This window comes from Acomys russatus, chromosome 7 (genome assembly GCF_903995435.1).
Source record: "Acomys russatus chromosome 7, mAcoRus1.1, whole genome shotgun sequence".
NCBI classification, from domain to species: Eukaryota; Metazoa; Chordata; class Mammalia; order Rodentia; family Muridae; genus Acomys; species Acomys russatus.
This window is the reverse complement of record NC_067143.1, coordinates 44,149,636-44,175,507: the sequence shown is the minus strand read 5'-3', so window position 1 is coordinate 44,175,507 and position 25,872 is coordinate 44,149,636. Positions and strand designations below refer to the sequence as shown.

Below are 25,872 nucleotides of genomic sequence, written 5' to 3'. Positions count from 1 at the left end.
AGAAATCACTGACTGCATTTTGATATGTTTGGACAGTCTTACAGGGGAGGCTAATGGTTTGGAAGCTTTTAGTGTTAAAAGAAAGCCAAGAGCACAGCAAGAGATCCTGCAGAAGGAGCAGGGCTGGAGGCTCAAGCTGTGGTCTTTGTTAGGCATTCAGTGGCCTTGGGGAAGCCACGGAAATGCTCAGTGTTTTTTGCCTCTTTTGCAAAATGAGGAGCATCCTGGAATGTTCTCTAATCACACAGAACATTTTGAAGGAGGAAATGAAGTATCACACAATAATGTGAAAATAATGTAGTAATACTAAAATATGAGAAATAGCAAAAATGTAGATATTATATCAACTAAGTGAACTGACTCTGTGTGCCAGGTGCTTGCTAATAGAATCAGCAACCTCACCTATTTTGTTTTACAAAATATGGCTGTATTTTCTTTCAGAACATTTCCAACACATAATTGTTATGATATTTATAACTATATTAGTTCTCATGCACTAGAAAGATGCAAAATATATAAAAGTAATATCATTGTTATTTTCTTCAGTGTTTGGGTGGTCTTACTGACATTTAAGCATAGTTTAGGCAGATGGTCAGCACAGGGAGATCATGGCATATTTCATCAGCATTATGAAATATTGTTAAACAGAAAAGGCACATCTCTATCTACCTCTGTCATTGTCTTACAACTGCTTCCTGAATGCTAATGGAGGATGATATTAGGAGGTTAATTTTCCTCCTAATAAATGCAGTAATCCTTGGAGTCAATCTGAACATTTTACCCCCAAATGCTTCCTGGTGGCATTAAACAAAGGCACCATCTAATATGTAAAGAGTCCAGAGAGACAAAGGAAACAGCAGAGAGAAAATTCCCTCTTTTGTAGAATAGTATGGAAGACAGATATTTTATTGCCTGAGATAGTGGCCCCAAAGGCCATAAGTTCTTAAATTTACTTCTCTTTTCTTAAGCGCACATGCGTGTGTGTCTGTGTTACATTGGTCTTAGACTCAGATGGAATCATACTCCTGACCTTTCTGGCTCTCCAGCTCTTGGCCTCCATAATCACTTGTGATATTTCTTACTAAATGCTCCCTTACATATCACTGTACAGTATCCACAGGCTCTCTGGAGAACTCATAGTAAGACAATCAGCTTCCATCCTTAAGGACTAAAATGGGAACTAGATACAAATTTGTGATGTGCTAGGACATTACATTTACAAGTAGTTCATCTTGATTAGTTTAATGTCTTTGTAGAATTTCACCTTAAACATTGAGCATCTATCTAACCTGGGTGCTGAAGCTATAAAACAAATAAACCGTGGATATCATTATTAGCACACAAAAGGTAGATATGATATCCTAATGACAAGTAGGAAGACTGGGGGTGATAATGAGGATGGGCAAGCTAACTATGGCAGATATGCAAGCTGAGTTTTGAATACTGTGTTGAAGTTGTTCAGGTAAAAATACAATAATGGGGTGAAGAGCATTTTTAAAAATTAATTAAATAATTTACTTTACATCCTGATCATATCCCCTCCCTCCCCTCTTCTTGGTCCCACCCTCCATCCCTTTTCCACCATCCTCCCCTTCCTATTCCTCAGAAAAGGGGAGCCACCCCCACCCACCTACCCCAGCTCATCAGGTCTCTTAAAAAATGAGGCAACATAGTCCATGTCAGAGACAGCCCCTGCCCCCTTAACTAGGGGACCCACATTAAGCCTGAGTGAAGAGCAATTTTAATATAAACAAAAGTGATTGATATTCTGAAATTAAAGATGTCCTATTCTTCACCATGACAGCTTGCACATCATGTAAGTATAATTTCTACAGACCAAACGTCTAAATTTTAGGATCAGATACTTTGACATGAAAATTCTGATGCCTATGAATAACTTCAGGATACGTACACGCATTCATTTTCTCCTAAGGATAATTTAAAAGATTAAAAAAATCAAGCTCATCAAAGTAAATGATAAAGTATAAACAGTTAAACCTACAGATTCTAACAGGCTTTCAAACACTTTAAGTAACTTTTGGGGTTTTCTTCTACATATTCCTAAATGAAAAGACACTATAGTTAGATACCAGGACTTATTTCTTCTTGTGTGTGTGTTTTTTTTCTCTCTTTCTCTCTCTCTCTTTCTTTTCCAAAAAGCAGGTGTTTGTTGTCTGAGGTGGAGTAGGATGAGGCAACACTAACAACTCAATAACAGAAAACTAACCTTTAGAAAAAAATTAAAATATCTGCAGAGGAGGGGAGGGAAGGAGTACTCTGCAAAGGCTGGAAGGCTCTATGAAGGAGGCATCAGAATGAGGCATAGCTCATGGGTGGTGGCAAGTATGGAGAGAGTCCCATAAAATGAAACAGGTAGGAAAGAAGGCACATTTTCAGAGGTTAGGATCTTAAGCAAATTCCTCAGGATTTTTACAAATTAATTTATTCAGATTACAACTCAAATTGTTATTCCATCACTTGTATCCTCTCATTCCTCCCTCCCTCCTTCTTTTACCCTATTCTCCTCCCCTAGGTCTAAGACCAAGGGGGACCTCCTCCCCCACTATATGGTCATAGGCTATCAAGTCTCATCTTGGTAGCCTCCTCAGGGTTTTTATAAGCACCCACATCACCGAGAGTTTGTTTTCCTTAAAAACAACACAAGGATCAATTCAACAGCAAAACACAATAATGGGTATTGATCATTTCCTGTAACAAAAATTCAGACAGAAACTTTCAGAGCTGGTCTGCTCATGGTCACAAGATGTAATCAAGGCTGTTTTCTCTCCTTTTATTTACTCTGCCATCTAAAATGCTGGGTTCATTTGGAAGGAGGGAGCCTCTCCAGTCATAAAATGGCTTCCAGCTGCTCTCTTACATAGAAGCTTCCTTGTTTTCTGGAAAGTGATAGGCTTCTGTCTCAGAATTCTAGGAAGAGTTATATATCCCCGCCCATGCCCTCATGCTACCAGGATAGGTTGCACACCCTCCCTTCAAGAGACAGTCCAGGAACACACTGCTGTGTTAACAGAACAACAAGGACGAACTCCTGGAGCTCCCAATCCTTAGTGTCAAGGAAAGCAATTGGTCAAACAGGGAAGGCAGCCATCTGTAGCAGACTCTAAGAATAGTTGAGACAGAAGAAATCAACAGGCAGACAAGCCCAAATGTCTGTCTGGTGGAAAGGATTAAAGTACAAACTGGGAGGTACATAGGGTCAATTTGGATATCATGGCAATTTCTCATGAGGAGAAATATGTAGATTTTCTAGTCACTGACTAACATAAAAATGTGGGATAATTGTGGATATGTTGGAATAGTTAGGAAAAAAAGTATTCAGAATTACAGGTTATATTTGTGCTTGCCTGGTAGTTGTGGCAAGTATTAAAAATGATAGTTTATCTCTCCTGTTAGCCTGACAGTGGAGCAAGAGGAAAGTATAGTCATATCTGCTAGGGTTTGTTTTTTGGTTGCTGATGACAAAATGCTGAGTTTTGATTATTTCTTAAGATATAAAATTTAGTAAGCCAGGTATGGCTGCTGGGCATCTTTCCAATCAACTCCTGGACATTTGTTCTTTCCAAGATTCTCCAGTTCTAAGTACTTCTGTCATAGTCCTGAATGCCCAGAGCACAAACAATCCAATCTCCCAAAGCACCTACACTTCACTGAGACCTGTCATGGCGATACTTCCCCTCATATTACCAAACTCATTTTTGGTCCTGATAGAGGCCCATCCTTTCTATGCAAATCTTTTGCTGTTGTTTCCATAACATCTGTTAAACTCCTTTTGAAATTTAACCTTTATTGTTCCAGTGTTGGGAGGTGAGGCTTCTAGCAGTGGCAGTTTATGAGGGCACCATCCTCATGAGTGGACTGATGCCATTATCATGGGAGTGGAACAATTATTTAAGGAGTGGACACAGGGCACATTTATTTGCCCTTCTGCCATATTAAGAAGCAGCCCTTAGGCTCTTAGAAGACACTATCATTGTTCTCATGGATTTTCCAGCCCCCAAAACTAAGCCAATAAACTCTTCTTTACACATTTCCCAATCTATGGTACTCTGTTAAATCAACAGCAAACAGACAAAGTCAAATTTTGAAATGTAGATATCCTTTTACCTAAAAGCTTTTCACTTAGGAAGTATCCTTATGCAGGCACTAGATAAACCAATTAACATCAAGATCCATATGAAAGAAAGAGGTCACAAGGCACTCACAAAAGAAACTCTATTGTCAGTAAACATGAAACAAGCACACTAAGGCTCAGTCCCAGGAATAACTGTTAGACAGTACTACCTAATATTCTGGTAACAGAGCTGGGAGTGGTGGCTCATGCCTTTAATTCTAGCACCCAAGCAGGCAGAGCCAAGGCAAGGCAAGTCTTTGTGAGTTTGAGGCCAGCTAGGTCTACAAAAGAAGTCCAGGACTACACAGGAAACCCTGTCTCAAAAATTTTTTTTTTCTGGTAACCAGCCTTTAAGGTTGGAAAAGGAAGATAACTCAAACGGAAGCTGCTAGAAAAAAATGGAAATGGTTGAAGTCAGCAGCTGAGTTTTTCCTTAGAGCATTTTGTGCTAATTCATCTACATATGCCCTTGGAGGTATGTTGGCTAGTCACATCTTTGTCCTGAGACTTTGACATGTACACTCAAAGAAAAGTTAGATTAATAAGTGCAAATACCTAGAAGATTTATTTGTAACATTTTCCTGTGACATTGGAGTCCTATGGTTAATACTATGAAGGGCTTTCTACACAAACAAAAGGTTGTTGGCTCTCAAATCAGAGATTTTTAGATAGGAGAGACCTAAATCCACAGACCTGTCAATAGCCATTCTTTTTGCGTACCATTAAAAAAATGCTCTTTTATTTTTGGGAGAAAGAAAACAGTAGCAGATTGCTTTAATGGAGAATGTATTAAGTTGGCTAGAGAGTGTCAAGGATGTTCTACCTCAACATCTGTCTTGGTGGTATGACTAGTGCTCAGCAGTGATGGAACACGCTTTTAACCCCAGCACTTGGGAGGCAGAGACAGGCAGATCTCTATGAGTTCGAGGCCAGCTGGGTCTACAAAGCAAGTCCAGGACAACTAGGACTACAAGAGAAACCCTGTCTTGAAACAAACAAACAAACAAACAACAACAACAAAAACAACAAAACAAAACAAAAAAGGAAAAACAAACAAAATATAATATTATCATTTAGAAAACAGTAAAGATTGTATCAGGCAAGGTATCTGTCAGCTTTGTGTCACTGTAATAAAATACCCAGGACAACTAACTTAGAAATAGAAAAAGTCTATTTAACCCACTCATTTTTGTTTTTGTTTTTTTGTTTTTTGGTTCAAAAATCAAGAGGGTGAATGAGGAGGTCCCCTTCTGTCCGAGGTCTAGGGGAGGGGAATAACGCAGAAGAGGGAGGGAGGGTGGGAACGGGAAGACACAAGTGAGGGGATAACAATAGGATGTAATCTGAATAAATTATAATAAGTTAAAATTAAAAGGTCAAGAGGGTGGCTTCTGGTGAGAGCTGTGGACAGTGGTGGTTGATGGTGGGAGCAGTTTAGCAGCAATGACCTCATATCTCCCAGAGGAAAGAGAGAACAGGAGTAGGTTCACTCCTTTTAGGGGTTATAACAACTATCAAGAAGTAACTTGTGAACTACCTTGGAGAGCACATTCCAGTGACCTAAGGAATTTCTATGGGGTTCCAGGTCCTTAAACGGCTCTACCACATTCCCTTGGTATCACCACGAGGGCTAAGCATTTCACATCTGGACATGTGGTGGTTCCCAGTGTTCAAATTATAGCAGGCTGCGGCCCCATAAGCTTAGGACATGGCCCATTATGTGAGTTCAATATAGTAATAAGAAAATTTTAGCATGCATCTGTATACAGTCATTGTGTGCAAGTTATAAATGACTGATTTGAAATAGTCTAGATATAAGAAGTAAAGCAAAGAATCTTGGATGAGGATTGGCATTTGGTTGGACTTGGGAATGGCTGGCTCTTTGTGGGAACTGAATGCTTTCAGTTAGTCTATTTTGAGTCTTCTTGTTTTTACTCTGAAGGAAGCTTTTCTTGGATATCAGTCCCAGGAACCTCCTGCAAGAAATTCACATGGCAACCAATCTCATACTTAAGTTGCTTGGACTACTATTCTTCTTCCCTACCCCATATTTCAATGTAGTACACCCAGAGAGACATCCTGATGGGCTTGGTTTAGCCCAAATGTCACTGTTTACATTGCATATCAAGTTCTCATACAAAATTTCAAAACAAAAATGCTTTCCCTGGAGATTCATATGCCTTTGGCTTAGGCAGCATCCATGTGTAATTATTTTTCAATAGATATCCTGATAATCACCTATGGAGCTCTACACCAATCAAATGTGTGATCAGAGTACTGAGATTGACAGTCTTCTTCAGAGTCACATGGTAGCCATGAGGAGTCATATAGTTCTATGAAGAAGGGGGGTGGTTGTCTGAGGGGAAGCTGTCTCTAATGCACAGACAAAACAGGAGCTATTTCCTATGTCAAAAACAGAAGTCAGGGCCATTGAAACAAAACATTTTACAAGGATGTCAGGATCTGAAGCAAACATCATAGTCCATTAGAATCTCAAGCTACTACAGAGTGAAAATGAAAGCATAACTGCTTGTCCAGCATGAAACTCCAGTATTGTGAGTTAGCAAAAAGAAAAGAGAATCAGACAATGCTAGATTAGTGTATAGTTAAGGATGCAGACTCAGTCTTCAATTGTATTCACGAAGTTAACATATATATAGAATGTACTAATGGTTGAGCAGAAATGTGTATTACAGTGAAAGGAAGAAAGTTGTTACTTACCAAAAATATAGATGTAAATACAAAACATACACATGACACAGACACAGATACATACACACACATACATGCAAAGAGAGTGAGGCCTAGAAAATGCTCTCTCTCTCTCTCTCTCTCTCTCTCTCTCTCTCTCTCTCTCTCTCTCTCTCTCTCTCTGTGTGTGTATGTATACTTTGAATAACATCTTAGGTGTTGTAGAAGTTTCTCTCTCTCTCTCTCTCTCTCTCTCTCTCTCTCTCTCTCTCTCTCTCTCTCTCTCTGTGTGTGTGTGTGTGTGTGTGTGTGTGTACACTCTGAATAACATCTTAGGTGTTCTAGAAGTTTTTTTAGGTAACACATATATACATATATGTGTAGATATTAGTAAGCCATCTGCAATGAAGAAACATGAGGCCTTAATAGCTTGACTAATTGGCTTAAGGTCACACGGGAAGTGGCTGATCTTGGATTCATGAGGAATTCCACACTGTCCTTCCCCACCTTACTTTTAGAGTCTTGCTTTTATTCCATAAATCTTGCGATACTTTCATCCAAAGATAATAAAATTTATCAAAACTCACATTTTCTTTGTATATAGCTAAGCGAACATCTATATTTGAATAATATCTTGCATTTAACATATATATTTGTTATGTATGAAATATATATATATTTCAAGCATACTGAAAAGATACACCATAATCAAAAATACAATGGAATTTGTTTGAGGAAATAATCTATTACCCAAAATTACTTAACTAAACTTGTATGAGGTTTTGTTGTGGTTGACTATATAATATTGAAAACCCATCAACAAGGTATTTGGGCTCTGATTATCATTCTTGTTACTAGTAACTAAAAAGACATAAAGAGGCCTAGAAAAAGATGTGATGGTCAGAAACCCAATTCTCCACATTACTTGAACTAATAGATACTTAATTGAGTTTAGGAATATTTGCAACGACCGGTAACATGGGATCAAACAATGTCAGAAGTGAATCAGACATTCAATTACTTTCTAATTAATTTGACACCTGGATGAAGCTGGATAGGCCACTGGGCACTTTTAATGGGCAGTCCATTATTTCACAAGCACTATTTTTAAAATCCCATGTAACTCACTTTGTATCCAAAGTGTGCTTCATCTGTAAGAATTTTTGAGACTGAATGAGTCAGTCACTAATCTCTATGCTATAAATTTATTTATGGGTAAAATAACAACCAAGAAAAATCATGGACTTATATTTTAAGAAATGGCTCCAATCTTTTATTATCTAACTGGTTATAAAAGAATATCCCTACCTCATCAGGAAGGACAGAGGGGAGTTATAGGGGGTACCAGACATGTATATCTCATCATCCTTCAACCAGAGTCATGCATTTTGGTCAAGGTTTCTCAAGCATGCTGAATCTATTATCTGAACAAGTGAAGTAGCTTCTTATGGTGTAAATCATACCAGGAATACACAGTCTGTTAGCCTCATACACAGAACACTGATAAATCACTCAGAGGCACAGAAGCTACTCAGCTAAGATGACAGGTAACCCTGGGCATCAGTAAGGCATGAGAGATAACAGGTGCCCCTGGATGAGTGTTTGTTAGTAACAGGAATTTGTTCCGTTAGAGTACAAGCATCTTTGACTCCTTTCTTCCATCCTGAAAAATGATAGAGATCAGTTCTATGATTTCTTTTTTACCCCCCTCCCCCAGGACAGAGTTTCTCTATGTAGCCCTGCCTGTCTGTCCTGCATCTCACTTTGTAGACCAGGCTGTTTTAGAACTCAGAGATCCACCTCCTCTGCATCCTGAGTGCTGAGATTAAAGACATGTGCCATCTCTGCCAGCTGGTTCTATGGTTTCTAATATATTTAAGCTATCTACTCTTCATTCACTATTAGCCAATTTTACCCATTAATTATGCCTAAAGTGGCACACTGCTCTCTCCTCTCAGTCCTATGACATAGAGAACCAGTGCTACAGCTAAAGCAATGTTTTCACACCACAGGTAAAACTACTGCACTCACATGACTAAAACTCTTCAAAGGTTTCCCATTGCCTTCAGGCCTTAATTAGCTAACTTGCAATGTAATTCAAAGCATTCATGTTCTCCACCTGTCCTCTCGTGGTCTTCCTCTGGTTCTTGCATCACAGCTTGAAAAACCACATTCATTCTTAACAATTTGAGCACGTTATTTTTCCCAAGGCCTTTGAACAGTTGCATATTTCTTCTGTCTGAAAGGAGTAGCCATTTCCTTTCTGCTTCCTGCTATATGCTGAAGAGTAATGAGTCAGAGAGCTACTCATTTCTGGATCAGGTGTTCATAACACTCTGTTCTCCTTCATGGTCATTATTTACTCCTTAATTACTATGAAACTTAAGAAACATGGAATGTGTCTATTACTCATGTAAAAGCTTGGCAAACTGGTGCATGAAATGTCTTCACAGGGCCTACTATGTTTAGCACATGGCTAATGCATTGAACAATTTTGCAGCAGAGAATGAATTATCAAATTGCTCTCAGATTGCGCAATGGTTTTGCCTTTTGATATCTCATGGCACGGTAAATAAAAACACTATCATAAAACACTCTCCATGAGGCAATGCCAGGGCAGTGGGAAAGACAGATTCTATCCACTCTTTAATCTAAGTTCAAGATCTGTGTTTGTAAAGAGAAACATTGGTCTAGAGAGAAATCAACCAAAGCTTCTTGGGAAAATGTTATTTAGCTCCCTTATGAAGGGAGGCTGACTCAGTGCAAAAGGGCTGATCTTGGTACACTCCTTCCTAGGATGTGACTTTCTCCCACCATTTTGTCAAGTTATATAAGCTCTGAGGCCCAGACTCTTGCCAAGTAAAAATGGACTTCACAAGATATACTTTACGAAGATATTATTAACTGTGATCAGTTCAGCATTTAATTGATGCTATAAAGATTAGATGGAAATGTACAAACTCTAAGTTCACATATGGCTTTTGTACCTTTGGATGACTGGCACCTAACGGTAAGGAAAAAGCAAGTTATAGAAGGATTTCTTGGAAACTGTCCATCAATTCTCAGAGTCTTGTTTTTTTTTTTTTTTCCATGCTCATGTCTGTGATACATATGTAGAATCCCAAGGTTGATTTCTGGAATGGTCCTTAGTCATTCTTCTACCTTGCTCACTGTGCCAATGACTCTCAGTCATTGAGAGAGTGATCACACTGATGTGGCTAGTCTTGTCAGCAAGCTTGTTCTGAGGCTCACCCATCTGTCTTAGAAGGCTGGAAATAGAGGTGGGCTGCCATGTTCACCTGTCACTTGAACAGGTCCTGGATATCTGAAGTCTCACACTAATGATTTTCTTCCATGCACTTTACCTAAGAAACAAGAAGTCTCTCTTGCCCTGGGAGGCTTTTAAAAGTAAAGTTTCTCAACAGTACTAGTGTATCTGTGAGAACAGACATATTAATCATCTGAGATAGTAAGAATATATGTTCATGGTATTATAAACCTTTACAGTAATTGATTCATTTCCCAAGGGTCATCTGAGATAAATGCAAACACTTTAGGTTCATTCCCTAATATGAAAACTGAGATCCAAAGAAAGTACACATAGAGTTAAAGGTGATCTGACATAGCAGGCAACTATTAGAGACAGGGGTTTTAAAACTGACTTTAAACCAGGCTCCATGAAACTCCCTCATTTTCTCTCCAGTAATAGAGTGAGGCCCAAGCCATTCTGTACCTTTTTTGAATATGTACTATACTGTACAAATTATTTTAGGCAAATGAAATACAGAAGTTACTGAGAATGTAGAATAGCATATATTTTGAAAAAGATGAGTATTAAAGTGAAGAGATAACACACTTCAGATGTTAGTAAGCATAATTAAACAGTAATAAATCTTTGAGGTGGGATAAAGAATGATGAAATGTGGTACTAATTCAGATGATATAGACAGGAATGGTTTTCTGGATGAGATTACAGTGAAAAGATATTTAAAATATATTTTACAAAAATCAAGGGATGTAAAAATCTAAAGGAAGATTTATCCTAGTAGAAAGAATAGCCATTAGCAAGGCTTTGAAGTGAGAAAAGCATGGATTTTTTTTGAGGAATCCCAAGAGTGTCGGTGCAAGTGGAGTACTATGTGTGAAGTGGGGTGGGAGAGACATCTTATAAAGCTTTATGGATGAGGATATTAAGTGCAATTCTCATCCTTTGGGAAGTTTTCACAATGAAAGTAGGCAGACTGGCTTAAAATTTGAAAACTTCTACCCTGTTAATTTGGAAAGCAGTGAGACAGGCTTCTAGAGTGGTCTAGGCATGGATGAGCTTGCTTTGGATATAGATGGGGGTAATAAAAAAAAAGTTGATTTTTGAAACATTTGTTTTATGAAAGTATGTGCAATCCTGCCCATGAATCCTGAAAACAAAGAAATAAATAATACTTTGAAGATAAATTTTGGCTGGATCATAAGGAAAAGAGCAGAACCATTTAGCTCAGGCAAGGACTGTTAAGAGGAGAAGCAGCTCTGGGCAGAGTGGAGGGAGCCCACAGGAAATTGAACCTCTTGGCATTTAAGCAAATATGTGAGATGGCCAGTTAGCTGTTCACAACGGCTGAAGGACAAGATCACAGCTTCAGATTCAGAAGGGATGGTGATAGTGGAGTTTAGGCATGGGTCTGGATCAGATGTGGCCCTCTAGGAAGGAGGAGAGCTGGCTAAGAGCCGTTTGCATTTGCTGTCTGGAAGAATCCAACATGTCCAGGAACAACAGCAACAGCAAGAAAACAAAAAAATGGGCAGCTAGCAAAGGAAAGAAAGCACAGAAAAAAATGTTTCGTTTCAGAAGTTAAAAAAAAAAAAAAATGACACTTTTGATGAATTAGTGACAGCTATACCAAATGTTCCTGATAAACCGGGACTGAGAACTGATGATGTTCTGTTTGGGAAGATGGAAACTGTCATAACTGGGCAGAGATGGTTTTAACTTGTGTGTCTGGAGGCAGTAATATTGGAAGGAGGACTAAAATGGCAAAAGAGCTAGGCACTGTGATGCAGCCCTGCACACCTGGCCCTTGGATGGCAGAAGGATTGGTGCAAGCTTGAGCAAGCTCTAGGCCAGGAAAGATGGACTTTATCTCAAAATAAAACAAAACAACAAATAAAAGGAAAAAGAAAATGGGTTGATAAAGTGTAGTAAATAAAACTACACATGTGCCCTAGAAGAAACATAGACTAAGGTGGGAATAGAAAATATGGCAGGAGAATACTTTGTCAAGTGATGTTTCCCTTTTAATGAGAGATATCACGCAGTATCTGTGTCAAAGTTATTCAAGGGGAACAGAGAAGAATGGAGAACGCAGAAGGACAGATGATCACTGGAGAAGTAAAACCATTAAGTGAATAAGAAGTTATTCAATTCTTCTCACAAATTATAAGTTATCCTGGAAAAGAAACAAAAAATTCTTTTACTCTCATGGCAAAAGTTTCTTACCATGTGGTCACAGGAAAAAAAAAAAAAAAAAGGTAAAAATGAAATCCTTTCTTACTTTTTCTCAAGGACACATGGAGGGCAGTTATCAGTTAATAGTGAAGGTGAGGGAAAGGGGGCTTTAGAGATTTGAAGAGCTCAAAGAAGATATAAAAATTGTCTCAGAGAAACAGAAAGTGATTTTTTTTCCTAGAGAAATGCTTAAGAATTATCAGGAGAATTCTGAGAGTCACGAATCAATGGCTAAGAATTTAAAGCAAGCTGAGTGTTTCTTTGGCCGTGGCCAGCAGCTCAGGTGTTGATGTGGAATGAATAAAAAGGAGGAGGCTTAACTGCTACTTAACAGAGCTGAGATTTTGATGCATGAGACAAATCAGAGAAATGAGAAAAGTATGTGAAGAATATATGAGATGGGAATTTAGGATGCTGGTCTAGGCCACATTTAGTATGGAGAGGAATAGAGGACATAAAGGATGGAACCTAGGTGGGAACCGTGACACTAGAGCCTCAAGTCCTAATGGAGATTGTGGGAGTGTGGGAGAGGACCTCTGGGGAAGACGCTGCTCGGCACAGCGGATTTGGAAGCTGTAGAGTTAATGGAAGTCACAAGGTTCAGTGTAAGATTAGGAATCCAAGGACCAGGAGGCAGGGAGAAGCTGTAACATGTTTAGGTGTAGGAAGTAAGTTGTATTAGAATCCAGACCAGAACCTTCACTTATGCGACTCTAAATAAATAAATGCTCTCTCTCTCTCTCTCAGCTTGATACTAGACTCTAGTTGTCTGCGAACCTATACAGCCAGCTGATAAAACAGCGATCTCTTGGAGATCTGTGTATACTGAATGTGGGAAGGGCAAAGAATCAAGCACATAGTGAGATCTGGTTTGTTGCATAGGCCTGGTTTAAATGGGCTGACATTTTTATATTGCGTTGTACCTCACTAATCACATTGTCAGCCTTGGAGAAGAGGTAGTGATTTACAAATGTGTGTAGTTTTTCTTCTTTTTCTCTCTCTCATTTGAGCTAATTTCCCCTAATCCCACTTTCTCTATTTAGCATGCTATTCAAATGTTATCAAAGTCCATAATGGATGTTTTAAAGACTCCATCTGGCAAACACTTAACTTTATTGGTGATTTCTTTAAGACTACTCATGCTCAATAAAAATTAGACCAAAATGCAAAATTTGTTGGCTCATGAAAATGAATAGCAGGAAATTAAAGAGGAAATAAAAAAAATAAGGGCCTATAGTATTTACTCACACTTGAATGATAGCTTACATGATAACAACTATGTTTTCATTTCATATTTCATTTTATATTCTATTATAAAATTACTAAAAGATTTTAGAATATATGCAACAAGAAACAACTAAAATTTACCCCAAATTCTTATAAGATGCCAACACTTTTAACAGATCGATATATATACTTTCAGGTCTCACATATGTTTTTATATGTGTATGTTATATATGTATATATATGTTGTATTTATTTTAATATATTATAAAGCATAGTCAGAATTTAATGAAGCCATTTTCTTTTATTTTTTTTATTTATTTTTATTTTTTTATTTTTTTATTTTTTTAATTAATTTATTCTTGTTACATCTCAATGTTTATCCCATCCCTTGTATCCTCTCATTCCTCCCCCCCCCCATTTTCCCATTATTCCCCTCCCCTATGACTGTTCCTGAGGGGGATTACGTCCCCCTGTATATTCTCATAGGGTATCAAGTCCTCTTCTTGCTACTTGCTGTCCTTCCTCTGAGTGCCACCAGGTCTCCCCCTCCAGGGGACATGGTCAAATGTGAGGCACCAGAGTACGTGAGAAAGTCATACCCCACTCTCCACTCAACTGTGGAGAATATTCTGACCATTGGCTAGATCTGGGAAGGGGTTTAAAGTTTACCTCCTGTATTGTCCTTGGCTGGTGCCTTAGTTTGAGCGGGACCCCTGGGCCCAAATCTGCCTATCATATTGTTCTACTTGTAGATTTCTAGGACCATCTGTATCCTTTTATTTTGCTATTCTCCCATGCGTCTCTCATTTAGAGTCCCAATAGGATGCCTTCCCCTCTGTCCCAGTTTCCTGGTAAGTGAAGGCTTTCGTGGGACATGCCCCTTGGGCTAGTATGCAGATATAAGTGAGTATATACCATTTGATTCTTTCTGAATGAAGCCATTTTCATAGACTTTTTTTAAGTACAGGAATTAATAGATATATATTTTGAATTTTGGTAACTTCTTGAGACATTATTCTCAATAGTTGATAATAATTATAAATGGGATCACAGATGCACCGGACACTAATATGGTTGATAAGATAAAACCTTAGGTCATACGGATACAGGGAGGCCAGACAGCTTTGCTGCTACCAAAAGGTAACAGCCTTTTTTTGAGATTCCTAGAAGATGTCCTAGAGAGGAACACAGTCCTAACAGAAGTCATACCCATTCAGGTCTTAGATCTGGTTTATTGCTGTCTTCATATGAAACATCTATCTGTAAAAGGACAACTCTGGGGGAAGGGGAGAAGAATCAAGCACACAGTGAGACTGGGTTAGTTGCATAGGTTCTGGGTCTATGAGGGTCACTGTTTTCATTTTGTGTTGTACCTCATAAACCATATTGCCACCACACACTTGCCATTCCTGAACATTTCTTTCATGTATGTGTTTTCGATTATGTTTTTGCCAAAATGGTATTAGATGCTAGAAAAATCAACAATAATTACATCCTCTAGAGTGTCGTGGTTTGTTTTTTGTATGAGAGGATCATACAAAATATGAGCTCTAATTAAAAAGTCTATTGTTTGCTAATATCTGTCAGAAACCCTCACAGACAATATTATAAACTGTGCTGGAGTCCTTGACTCTCAGCTGGTGACGTTTCAACCAGACTCTCTCCCAACGTTTAATTTTCTCTCATTTATTTTCCAAAGAAAAGAACATTTTAAAACTTTTTTTACTTTTACTAAACTAAAACTTTGGTTCAATTTGATTCAATTTATATTTGATTATATTTTAAAAACTATGTTAAAATGATTTTAAAATTGATTAACACAACTGCGATATACTTTGCATTCTTGCAAATATGTAGTATTCTAAAATGATATTGAAATGTAATTTAACATTTCATTAAATTTAAAGTTAATATGATTAATATTATATGGCTATATAATGTAGTAGTAAACACGTTTTTGAGCTTTTACTGTTATAAACACTACAAATATGAGCAGGTGTGACTTTTGTTCATTCTTATGAACGTAATTGTGACTCTAACCAATTCTTTTTTCCAAGCATTTTGATCCCTATTTCTAAATTAACTAATTTTCAGGGCCACTCACTGTCACTGGATATTAAGATACTTTTGAAATATTTGCCAATTAGATACTAAACTGTTCATGCTCCTTGTCTTCATTCCTAATGAGGGTAAGTAAGCAGTTTTGTGCTCAGCTTTGGAATGATGAACGTCCTCTTAATGCTTTCTGACATTGTCTTTTATAGATGGGCTTTGACATTTCTTTTGCTGTCTTATATAACATCTAAATACATTAGGCTCTGTGGCAGAAGCTTTATTTGTCAGAAGTCATTGCCAAGGTCCTTCTAGCATAGTTCAGCTCTAGAGAGTTGCTATGCATCTACCTTTGGGGGTGGGTTTTAAGTTAATTACTTCTTTAGTTAAGGAAACAGGAGATGTATGGTGGCTGTAGGTCAAATTACAGTATCAATGTCACACAACTGAAAAATCTTGTAATATGTCTTAGAAATATACTGCCAAATCACTAAGAATAAAACATCCAGAAGAAAGAGCTGCACACATTCCTGCGCCATTTCTGCTTTTCTCATTCATTTTCCCAGTTCCTGGCAATATAATTTACAAATCGAGCATTCTGGTTATCAGTCTTCTATCTCAACACTCTCTACTGCAAGCATTTCACTAATAGTCTCTCGGTAAATATTGTGAGGTGCTTTGAGTTAAGAAATACAACTTTGCAATTTTACAGGACAACAAATTAGGACTTAGGAGTTAGAATGCAAAATGAAGGATTTAAATTTTTCTTACCCTCTCCAATGTAATTTCTTCAAACTCATATTCAATTTCTGTTCCATTGACCTATTGATAGGGAGAAAAAAAGGAGAGAAATATTAAAGCATTTTGAGTATGAGATTCCACATTTAAAAATTGCTGGGGTGCATAGACAATGCTTCTTGTTGGCTACAGAATCCCCATGAATTATTATTAGATGCCATTCTTTCTATGTCATGAATGAAGATTTACAATTGTCTTTTTTTTTTCCTGCTCATTCAAAGAGCAAAAAACTAGCCTTAATTTTACTGTGCATGATGCACACCTTATACATTCATAACATTAGGACTGTTTAATGCTTGTGAGAAATAATATGTTTTCAGAACAAAAGAACTGGACACTGACATTGGATCAGACCTGACAGGATTCATTCCTCTCAGCATGCTGAACACTGACATCCTGCATCCTTCATGTTCCAGCACCAAGTGCTTGAGTTGCTGTGCCTCATCAGAACACAAAGCTTCCAGGACAGCTTCAAAGAAAGCTTCCAATCCCAATTGGGCCAGCATTTCAGACTGTCCCACACAGGACTATAATTAAGCCTGGAATTTCTCAACATTTAGAAACTGGACCACAAATTCTATTCCTAGCTTATTTAACCATTTCCCACATTCTATTTGGGCCCTTACAAAGGTGTTATTAATCCCAAATCAGCCAGAAGAAACCTTAAGCAAATGACATCCCATTTCCTTTAAGGGGGGTTGGGTAGGACTTTGGTTGCTTTCTTGGGCTACAGAGGGTTATTTTCAGTGGGAGTTGATCACAAGTTATTATTGGTCTTATTTAGAGAGAAAACAAGCTTGGACTCTGAGATGTCTCTCTTTTCCTTTATCTTGAAAAGAAAGAAGGGGGAATATAGAAATATATAGGGAAGTAAAACTAAAAGTAGATTAGTGAATCTACTCCTCAACTTAATGCCTCAATTGTCACTTATAAGATTATTTTTAATTCACTGGTATAGAATTTTGTATATAGACACAAAATAAGTTTAATTTTAGATACCTGGATAGAATTCGTGTAAGATTATCTTCATACATATTAAATATATATTTCTCATTTAATATGAGGTATTGTACCCATATCAATTATAATATAAAGGTACTTCTCTCTACTTTGAAAGTGCTGTTGCAGGCTGTTTAGGATAAATAAGTTATCAAGTTAATTGTTAGTTGATCAAATCATGGTCATATCAATTACTAGTCTATTTTTATCATAAGAATATACATCTTAAGTGCAACAGATAGATATGATTCTATAGAAAGATAAGGCAAAAGAGTTAGATAAGGTCTTTATAAACCTCAGAGTCATACAGAATATGGCATTTAAAAATGTTTATTATTATTATTATTATTATTTTATGTTTTTTATTATTTTAAAGATTCACTGACAATGAGACAGGTTAACTCCTGGCAATGCCCAGCCTATCTTAAGGAGGATGATGAACATTAAATAACCTCTTTATGGAGGTGGCTTCAAATGTGGCAAATAAGCCACTGGACAAATTGTTTTCCTTTCTACCACAGACAGAATTTTGCTAAGAATGAGCAAGCTTGGATGCAAGGCAGAGTGGATGGTCAAACTCTGTCAAGATAGGATAAGCAAGTCTTCAACAGTTACTACCTCATAAATATGCCTATCAGATACATTGGGCCAGAAGGCTAAAGCTGATGCTCCAGTGTTATAGAGAGTTCTGGGTAGTCAACTGTCTCTATCATCTTCTCATTTGGAAAGCTCCTGGCAATACTCATGTAATCAAGTTTATTCCTTCTCAGGTCTCTGATGGGGTTGACCAGATAGTTTAGTGTTACAATGAATCTTAGTAGTTTAGGGCTTAAGATGTCTTAAAGTCTAGATAGATGTTTTAAGGTGATAAAGACAGGATATAATGGATATTGATTTACATTCAGAATTTTAGAGTCACCAAGATAGGAAGGATGTTTTCTTCAAAGCTGCCAAATACAAATAGCCAAAACACTAACAATGTAACATTTTTATAATTCCTGATTGTGCCATGTTCCTTCTTGGTATAGGTAGTTTATTGTATACATGGGTAATAATATAAATGTATATGTAAAACATAAAATTATTTAATAAAAATAAATAAAATAAAAATAAAAAGCAAAAACAAACAAACAAAAACTGCTGGGGGAACTCCAGGTGTGGTGACATGCATCTGCCATTCCAGAATATTTTCTTCAGGTTAAATTTTTGATTGTTTTGTTTGCTTATTTTTCTCAAATAAAATGAGGTGCTATAAAAATTAATGATTTCATCTCATAAGAATGTTGTTATTATAATTTTATGTGAGGGGACAATGCAAAATATGCATGAAGAATTAATAATCTAAGGGCGATTATATAATTACAAAGAAATTGCTTGGTAATAGCTGTTTAAATCTCATGGGTAACATTAACGCATGACCTTTAAAATGGCAATGCAAAACTCTCTGTGATTTCTCTCCTCCTCTCCTCCCCCCTGCTTACTCCTCTTTTTCTTCCTCCTTTTCTTTCTGCTCCTCCTCTTTCTCTTTTTGCTTGAGGAGCAAAACTACAGTAGGATTGACTGAGTCAATTCCATGTCAATTTAAGATAACATAGTCCAATCATTCTTTATTTTGTCTCTTGGGAAGCCCAGGACCAGGAAAGCATGCCAAAATACTTCAGAAGTAATAAGCAAATACAACGAGCATGTTTTTAAAGTCCTCATTAGACATTGTTTTAAGCATCCAAACAATCCTTGAATTGATCTGAATTTAGAAAGAGAAATACATTTCGAATACAGCTAGGCACCTATGTTTCCACAGATGTGCATGAAGAAATATGAGGAAATGCTGTAAAACGATCTAACAAATATTCTGTTTCTATTTCTATCTGCTACAGATTTCTTCTTACCCAATTAAAATTTCTGAGTAAAACCTCCCACATTGTCTATTACTTTTTTCTCCCTAACCTAGATCTCACCAGCACCACTAGAATGTAGGAGTCATTCAGGAATCATTTCAGCCACAAACTTATGATTTTCTGAAGGTTCAGACATCAGTTTGGTTCTCCATCCTAAAGGTATTTAAATATAGTACACAGAGCCTGCAAGCTCTTTGGAGGCTGCGATTAGATAGCCAGTCCCTCTACCCAATGTGGAGCGTGGTCAAGAGGGAACTGATGGAAAAACAAGAAATGAATGGGTAATAGAACCAAGTATCCTATCAACTACAAGCACAGATACTTGTAGATTCTCTGTCATACGAACATGGAGGGACTCTCACTGATGGAAAATGTACCTGCAAGTGTAATCAGTAAAATATAGAGCCACTAGGGTGCTGGACTACGCCTCAGCGACTCATTCGGGGCATGTTTTTGATTATTCAATTACACGAGCTAATTGGTGAATCACATTTTACTGTGTTATTACATTATCAAACAGACCTAAACTAAATTTGATTTTCTGGGCTTCAGCAATTTAATGACTCACAGAAAAAGACTTTGTGATGTCAGAAAGCTTCAACAGCTTTCGGAAGGTTTTGGTTGAGCACATATGAAAGTGAAAAAAAAACAAAAAAAAAAAAAACAAAAAAACAAACCCTCAGAACTCCTCGCATATGTATGTGTCTGTCTGAACGTTTGTTTATCTTTTAACTTTCCATAGTTGATAGAAGGAGGGCATTAGGAGGAGACTGAATTAATGTGATATGTTCTCATTCACTCAGTGTAGCTCCATGGAGCTTTTCCTTGCTTCACTGGTTCTCTAGAGTGAAGCCCTTTATGTTATTAAAGAGCTGCAAACTGGGAATGAGCTTCAAAGAGAGGCAAATAAGCCTGATAGTAAATATCCAAAGATTCACAGGGAAAGACATTCTTTCAAGAAGCAGAAGGCAAGAATGTTTTACTGCTTTGATTCACAGAGCATATATAGTAGCATATAGAATTTTTGCTTAGCATGCTGAATATTAAATCCAAGATTCATCCTATGTGCACATCGTAACCTACTTAGCTTTTTGAACATGTCATATAAGCCTTAGCTGCCAGCTTCTTTGTACTCCAATGCGCTTTAGTTTTCAACTAAAGAATAGAATGTTTTTTGCTCAATTTAACAATATCCAGGCTCTCTTCTTAATGGTAGACAGCAGCATCCAGGACGTAAACTGGCTTTAAAAAGAAAGAATATCATGTCTGTCTGTGGTAGAATCTAGCAAAATTAAAGAGTAATAAATGCTTTTTAACAATAAGTAAACTCACACTTCAACATTAACTGATATATAATTAAATATGTGGAATCATAAAGATAGTGTGGGCATTCAGGAATAAGTTATTTTAGAGATTCTAAGGTCTATTCTCTCATTAGAAGAAGAGTGATGGCTAGGTTCCCTTGATAAGCTCTAAGGGGAAAAAAGCTATATTCTCTCTTGGCAGAGACTTTGATAAAAAGAACAAAACAGAAGAACTAAGAATATCTGTATTTTAATGAGAAGTTCTTAAGTCTTGGTTGTGATTTTATAGATGTTTAGAGCCTTTTCAATTAATTGGACCAGGAGATGGTTCCTTCAGTAGTTTCCACACACTGTGGTCATTTTCTGAGTGGTCCTAAATCAAGGAGTATCTACAGAGAATCACTCTCACCTATCATCTCAGCATCTTCATGCAGAAACAAAAACTGTTGACTATGACTCCCGTTCTCTATTGACAAAGGAGATATCAGAAACCCTCTCTTGTGAGCCCCCCCACCCCAACCAAGATCTGTCTAATCCAAATCAGTTCCTCAACATGCACCTTTCTAATTGTATTTTCTTATCCATTCATTCATTCATTCATTTGTGTGTGTGTGTGTGTGTGTGTGCTTATGGTACATGTGCATGAATGTTGGGGGGCATTTAAGTCAGAGGACAGATTGAAATGTTGGTCCCAACCCCTTTTAAATTGTTTGAAACAGAGACTCTTTGCTGAATAGAGCAGGCTGGCAGACCCATGAGCTTCTGGGGAATTTTCTTGTCTCTGCCTTCCTTCTCAGCCTAGGAGCACAGTGGTTACAGACCTGTGCTAATTTATGTATGATTGAGGGATTTGAACTTAGGTCTTCACACTCCTACAGCAAGCATTTATTTACAAAGCCATTCCCCTAACTCTTCCCCGATATGAATGTTTCTACTCATGAAGTTCTCTTTCTGAAAAGAACTGTACCAAATGTATTGTCCCTTGACCAGTGACATGTCCTGTGGCATTAAGCATCTTAGCAATATACTGTGTTTCTGATAGTATGGGGTACAGAAAGTTGCATGGGTGAGGTCCTTATTAACTCCAGTGCTGGCCTGCTCATCTCTTTCTAATCTCTTCTTCATCTTGAAAACTAGAAAATCAAGGGACTGACATTTTGGAAAATAAATAAGATATACAGAATTTCCTAGTTTTGGAAAATAGGGTTTCAGTGAAACAGGCTATTTCCATTGTCTTTGGTTACTCACCATAGCTGCATATCAAGATCCTATTGCTAAAAACACAATAGTTTGGCTGCAGAACATAGAAAAATTACTCTTAAACCAGTTGGGAAACTTCCTCCCTTCTTTTGTAGCACTGTGAGGTGTGATGCAGGCTGCTGGTGGAAAAGTGACATCAGTGGGATTATCCAGCTATACTACCTATCAGCCAAGCTATCTGTGCCTCCTGGTACACATGGCTGCTGTTGGGTAACTAACTAGATTTAAGGCCTGTTCCACAGGAGGGAATTTCATGTCTACTGCTGTGAATCTGGTCAAAGCCCCATGGTGGAGATGGCATAAGCTTTTGGGTAGAACCTGCTTTTGTCTTGCTAAATGTTCATGTTGTCTAATTGCCTTCTAAATATTTATATTTATATTTGTAGACCTGTGCTTCTTCCAAGCTTGGATAATATTTTTTTTTTCAGTTGTCAACAGTCAATGCAGGGTCTGCTTAGAGTACCAAACAATGAGTCCACTGCCCTAAAAGGGACATGTTCCTCAGCAAGCCACCCCAAGCCTTAGGAAACTTTGTGCAAGAGAAGCCAGAAAGAATAAAAGAACTAGAGAATGAAAACAGAACGCCTTGAAATGCTGTCTCTCTGACACAGCGTGGTCATTGCACCCATGAGCTTACATCTTTGGTTATTTGTACCAGATCATGCCAAATAAAAAACCAGCACTGATGAGGGAGGTGCTTTCCAAGTCTCTCCTCTTACTGAGGAGCCACTTGCAGTTAATAGTTGCTGAGAATACAAAATAATTATTTCTGGGTGTGACCACTGGTAGGTTTCCCATTCTCAGATGGAAGGTACCACTTCTGTGTACACAAGGGAAGCACTAATCAGGCAGAGAGAGAGAGAGAGAGAGAGAGAGAGAGAGAGAGAGAGAGAGAGAGAGAGAGAGAGAGAGAGAGAGAGAGAGAGAGAGAGAGACAGACAGACAGACAGACAGACTGACAGACAGAGACAGAGACACAGAGAGAGAAAAAGGGAGAGAGAGACAGAGATACAGAGACACAGAGATGGCCGACACAGAGACACAGAGAGACAGGGACAGAGAGACAGAGACAGCAAGACAGAGACAGAGGAGAAAACATAAGTTGGGAGAAAATGTATTAGAAATAGATATGCTCATATATATGAATTCTCAAAGATGAAAAAATAGCTTTCTTTATATTACTATTTTTTCTTTATATAATTGATGGCTTTGGTTTCTCTGGTGGCCAAAATGCCAATTTGATGCCACACACTGTCCAGCACTTTTCTGGGCAGGGTGCCTTCCTGACCTCATATGACACTTAAATGAAGAGAAAGTAAGACCCACAGCCCACTTACATTCAAACTTTGTGCTTAAAGTTATCATTTTATAAACTTGGAATGCTTTATATATTTTTTCTGTCTCTGGAAACCTTTAGTCAATTTTACTGTCTTTTTTTCCTTCACTGCTATAGTAACCACCTGCCTGGATGATAACATAATTTGATTTCAAGATTTATTTTTATCTCCTGAAAAGATACTTTTTTTTCATGAATAGCACAGGTGAAATATTTCATGCTTTAATCTTTTTAAATTGGAATCTTAATGATTTCCTTGATTTAAAAATTTTTTACCACCTTCTAAATTTCCCTAAAGCTAAGAACATATTGAACTTCAAGAAGAAGAGATTCTTACAGACCCCATGCCACATATTTTAACAAGTGCTGATGCAGAAACATCAAAACACAGGCCCAGAAGACTAAACACAGTCCTACCCAAAGGACAATTATTAGATATTAACAAAATACCAAGCATAATGACAGACAGTGAGAAAATAGACTTTAAGATATACATATATTCTCATGAAACACATCCTCTAATGGGAAGTAATACACAGGCATTTTAAGACCTTATAGAAGTATGATATGAAATAAACAAAATACAGAGTCAAGTGAAGGCCACTAGCCCACTATTTACCATGTACAAGGCTCTTGAAAATCTATTTAGTATTTGTTATTTAAACAGATTCAGTTCCTTCGTCGACTAGAATGCGAAAGAATTCGTGGTGGTGAAATTTCACTAGCAGATTCTTTGTACTAAGTAACGCTTAGCTAGTGAGAAGATGGCTTAGTGGGTAACGTGCTTGCTGTGTAAGCACAAGGGCTGGAGTTAAGATGATCAACGTACCCACAAAATTACACATGACAGAACAAGACTGGTCCCATCCCTTGGAGGACAGAGAAGGTCAGGTTCCTGAATCTTGCTTATAAGCCAGTCTATCTAAGTATGGGACTATAGCATCAGTGGGAGACTCTCTCAGAAAACACGGAGAAAGAATTGAGAAATCCTAGTGTCAACCTCTAGATTTCACACAGGTTTCTACTGGCAAGCACATCTGGGTCACACATGTCCACACACATACACCTAAAAGAAATGCTGTGTGATGCTATGTGAAGCACATCCAGGTGTGTTTCCAGAATCAACTAAATCATAAGCATGGAGTCCTGGTTGATGGATTAATCTTTGATGGGTTTGTTATATATAGGTACTTTTGACAAGTGGTAAAAAGTGGGAGATGGAGCCTACGAAGTAGTAGGTTACTAGGCCGTCCTTGGGACAGTGTTGCATTTAAGTTCCTTTGTATGTACTTCTTCATCTGGCTCAGTTTGCTAAAAGTGAAGAACAACCTCTGCACATATGGTCACCATTATGATTTTCTATCTCATCACATAGCTTGAAAACAGTGATCTAAACACTCTGAAAGAGTGAGAGAAGCATGGGAGAACAGCAAAGTAGAAGGATCCAGAGGGTTCTAGAAACCTACAAGTAGAACATTATGATAGGCAGATTTGGGCCCAGGGGTCCCGCTCAAACTAAGGCACCAGCCAAGGATAATACAGGCGGTAAACTTTAAACCCCTACCCAGATCTAGCCAATGGTCAGAACATTCTCCACAGTTGAGTGGAGAGTGGGATATGACTTTCTCACGAACTCTGGTGCCTCATATTTGACCATGTCCCCTGGAGGGGGAGACCTGGAGGCACTCAGAGGAAGGACAGCAGGTTACCAAGAAGAGACTTGATACCCTATGAGCATATACAGGGGGAGGTAATCCCCCTCAGGAACAGTCATAGGAGGAGGAATGGGAGGATACAAGGGATGGGATAAACACTGAGATATAACAAGAATAAATTACTAAAAAAATTAAAAAAAAAGAATAAAAAGTAAAACAAAACAACAACAAAAACCAATTGACCCAGTTAAAAATGGACTATGGATTGGAACAATGATTTCTCAAAAGAAGAAATAAAAATGACTAAGAAATGTAAAAAAAAAAAAAAAAAAAAAAAAAAGAGTCACCCAAAATAAATCCTTCCTTCATTAAGCATTTTATGTCACTGTGCTAGACACAACGTCAAAAGGTAAGAGACACTATGTAAACTCTGACCCTTATTGTAAGAAATTATTACACAATAAATATATTTCTTTGATTAATATAATCTCAGAATATAATATTCTCATTGGACTTTGATTAGTGTGTAATGCTTATGATAACCAAAAGCTCCACCAACTACCATTTTTGCACCTTCCAGAAGAAAACACAGACATGATACTTTACTTCATTTGTAGTTATAGCTTGCAGCCACAGACCTCTTCACATAGCTGCATGGTAACTACATCAATGAGGAAATGGATTAATCAAGGAAACAGTGGAATGTTTCAGGTGAGTATATCAGATGTTCCCCAAAATGATGTAGAACATGACAGGGATTTCCCATCATTGTGATTCAGTTTCTCTATCCATACATCTAATATCAAGTCTTCACAGGAGCTCTAACTGGACTGGGTTCTACCACTATCAAACACTACATAGATGCATACACTCATTCACACAAAGCATTCACACACAGTTGTGCTTATCTCCTTTTTTTTTCCTTAGTGCTTTGCAAATATTGATCTTTTTCTTCTGTTGAAAGATCTCTATTAGCAGACATGTCCTAAAATGTTGATACTTTTTATACCTGAATTTATG

General features: G+C 37.7%; 1 protein-coding gene across 21 annotated transcripts in view; it reads right to left on the bottom strand.

Annotated features, from left to right (window-relative positions):
- Positions 1 to 25,872, bottom strand: part of Dlg2 (discs large MAGUK scaffold protein 2) — a 1,899,378-nt gene that overhangs the window by 586,760 nt on the left and 1,286,746 nt on the right. For all 21 annotated transcript variants that reach the window (XM_051148923.1, XM_051148943.1, XM_051148920.1 and 18 more), the window contains one exon: positions 16,374 to 16,424. In XM_051148923.1, coding sequence (XP_051004880.1) covers positions 16,374 to 16,424 — 51 coding nt within the window. The remainder of the gene's footprint in view (positions 1 to 16,373; positions 16,425 to 25,872) is intronic.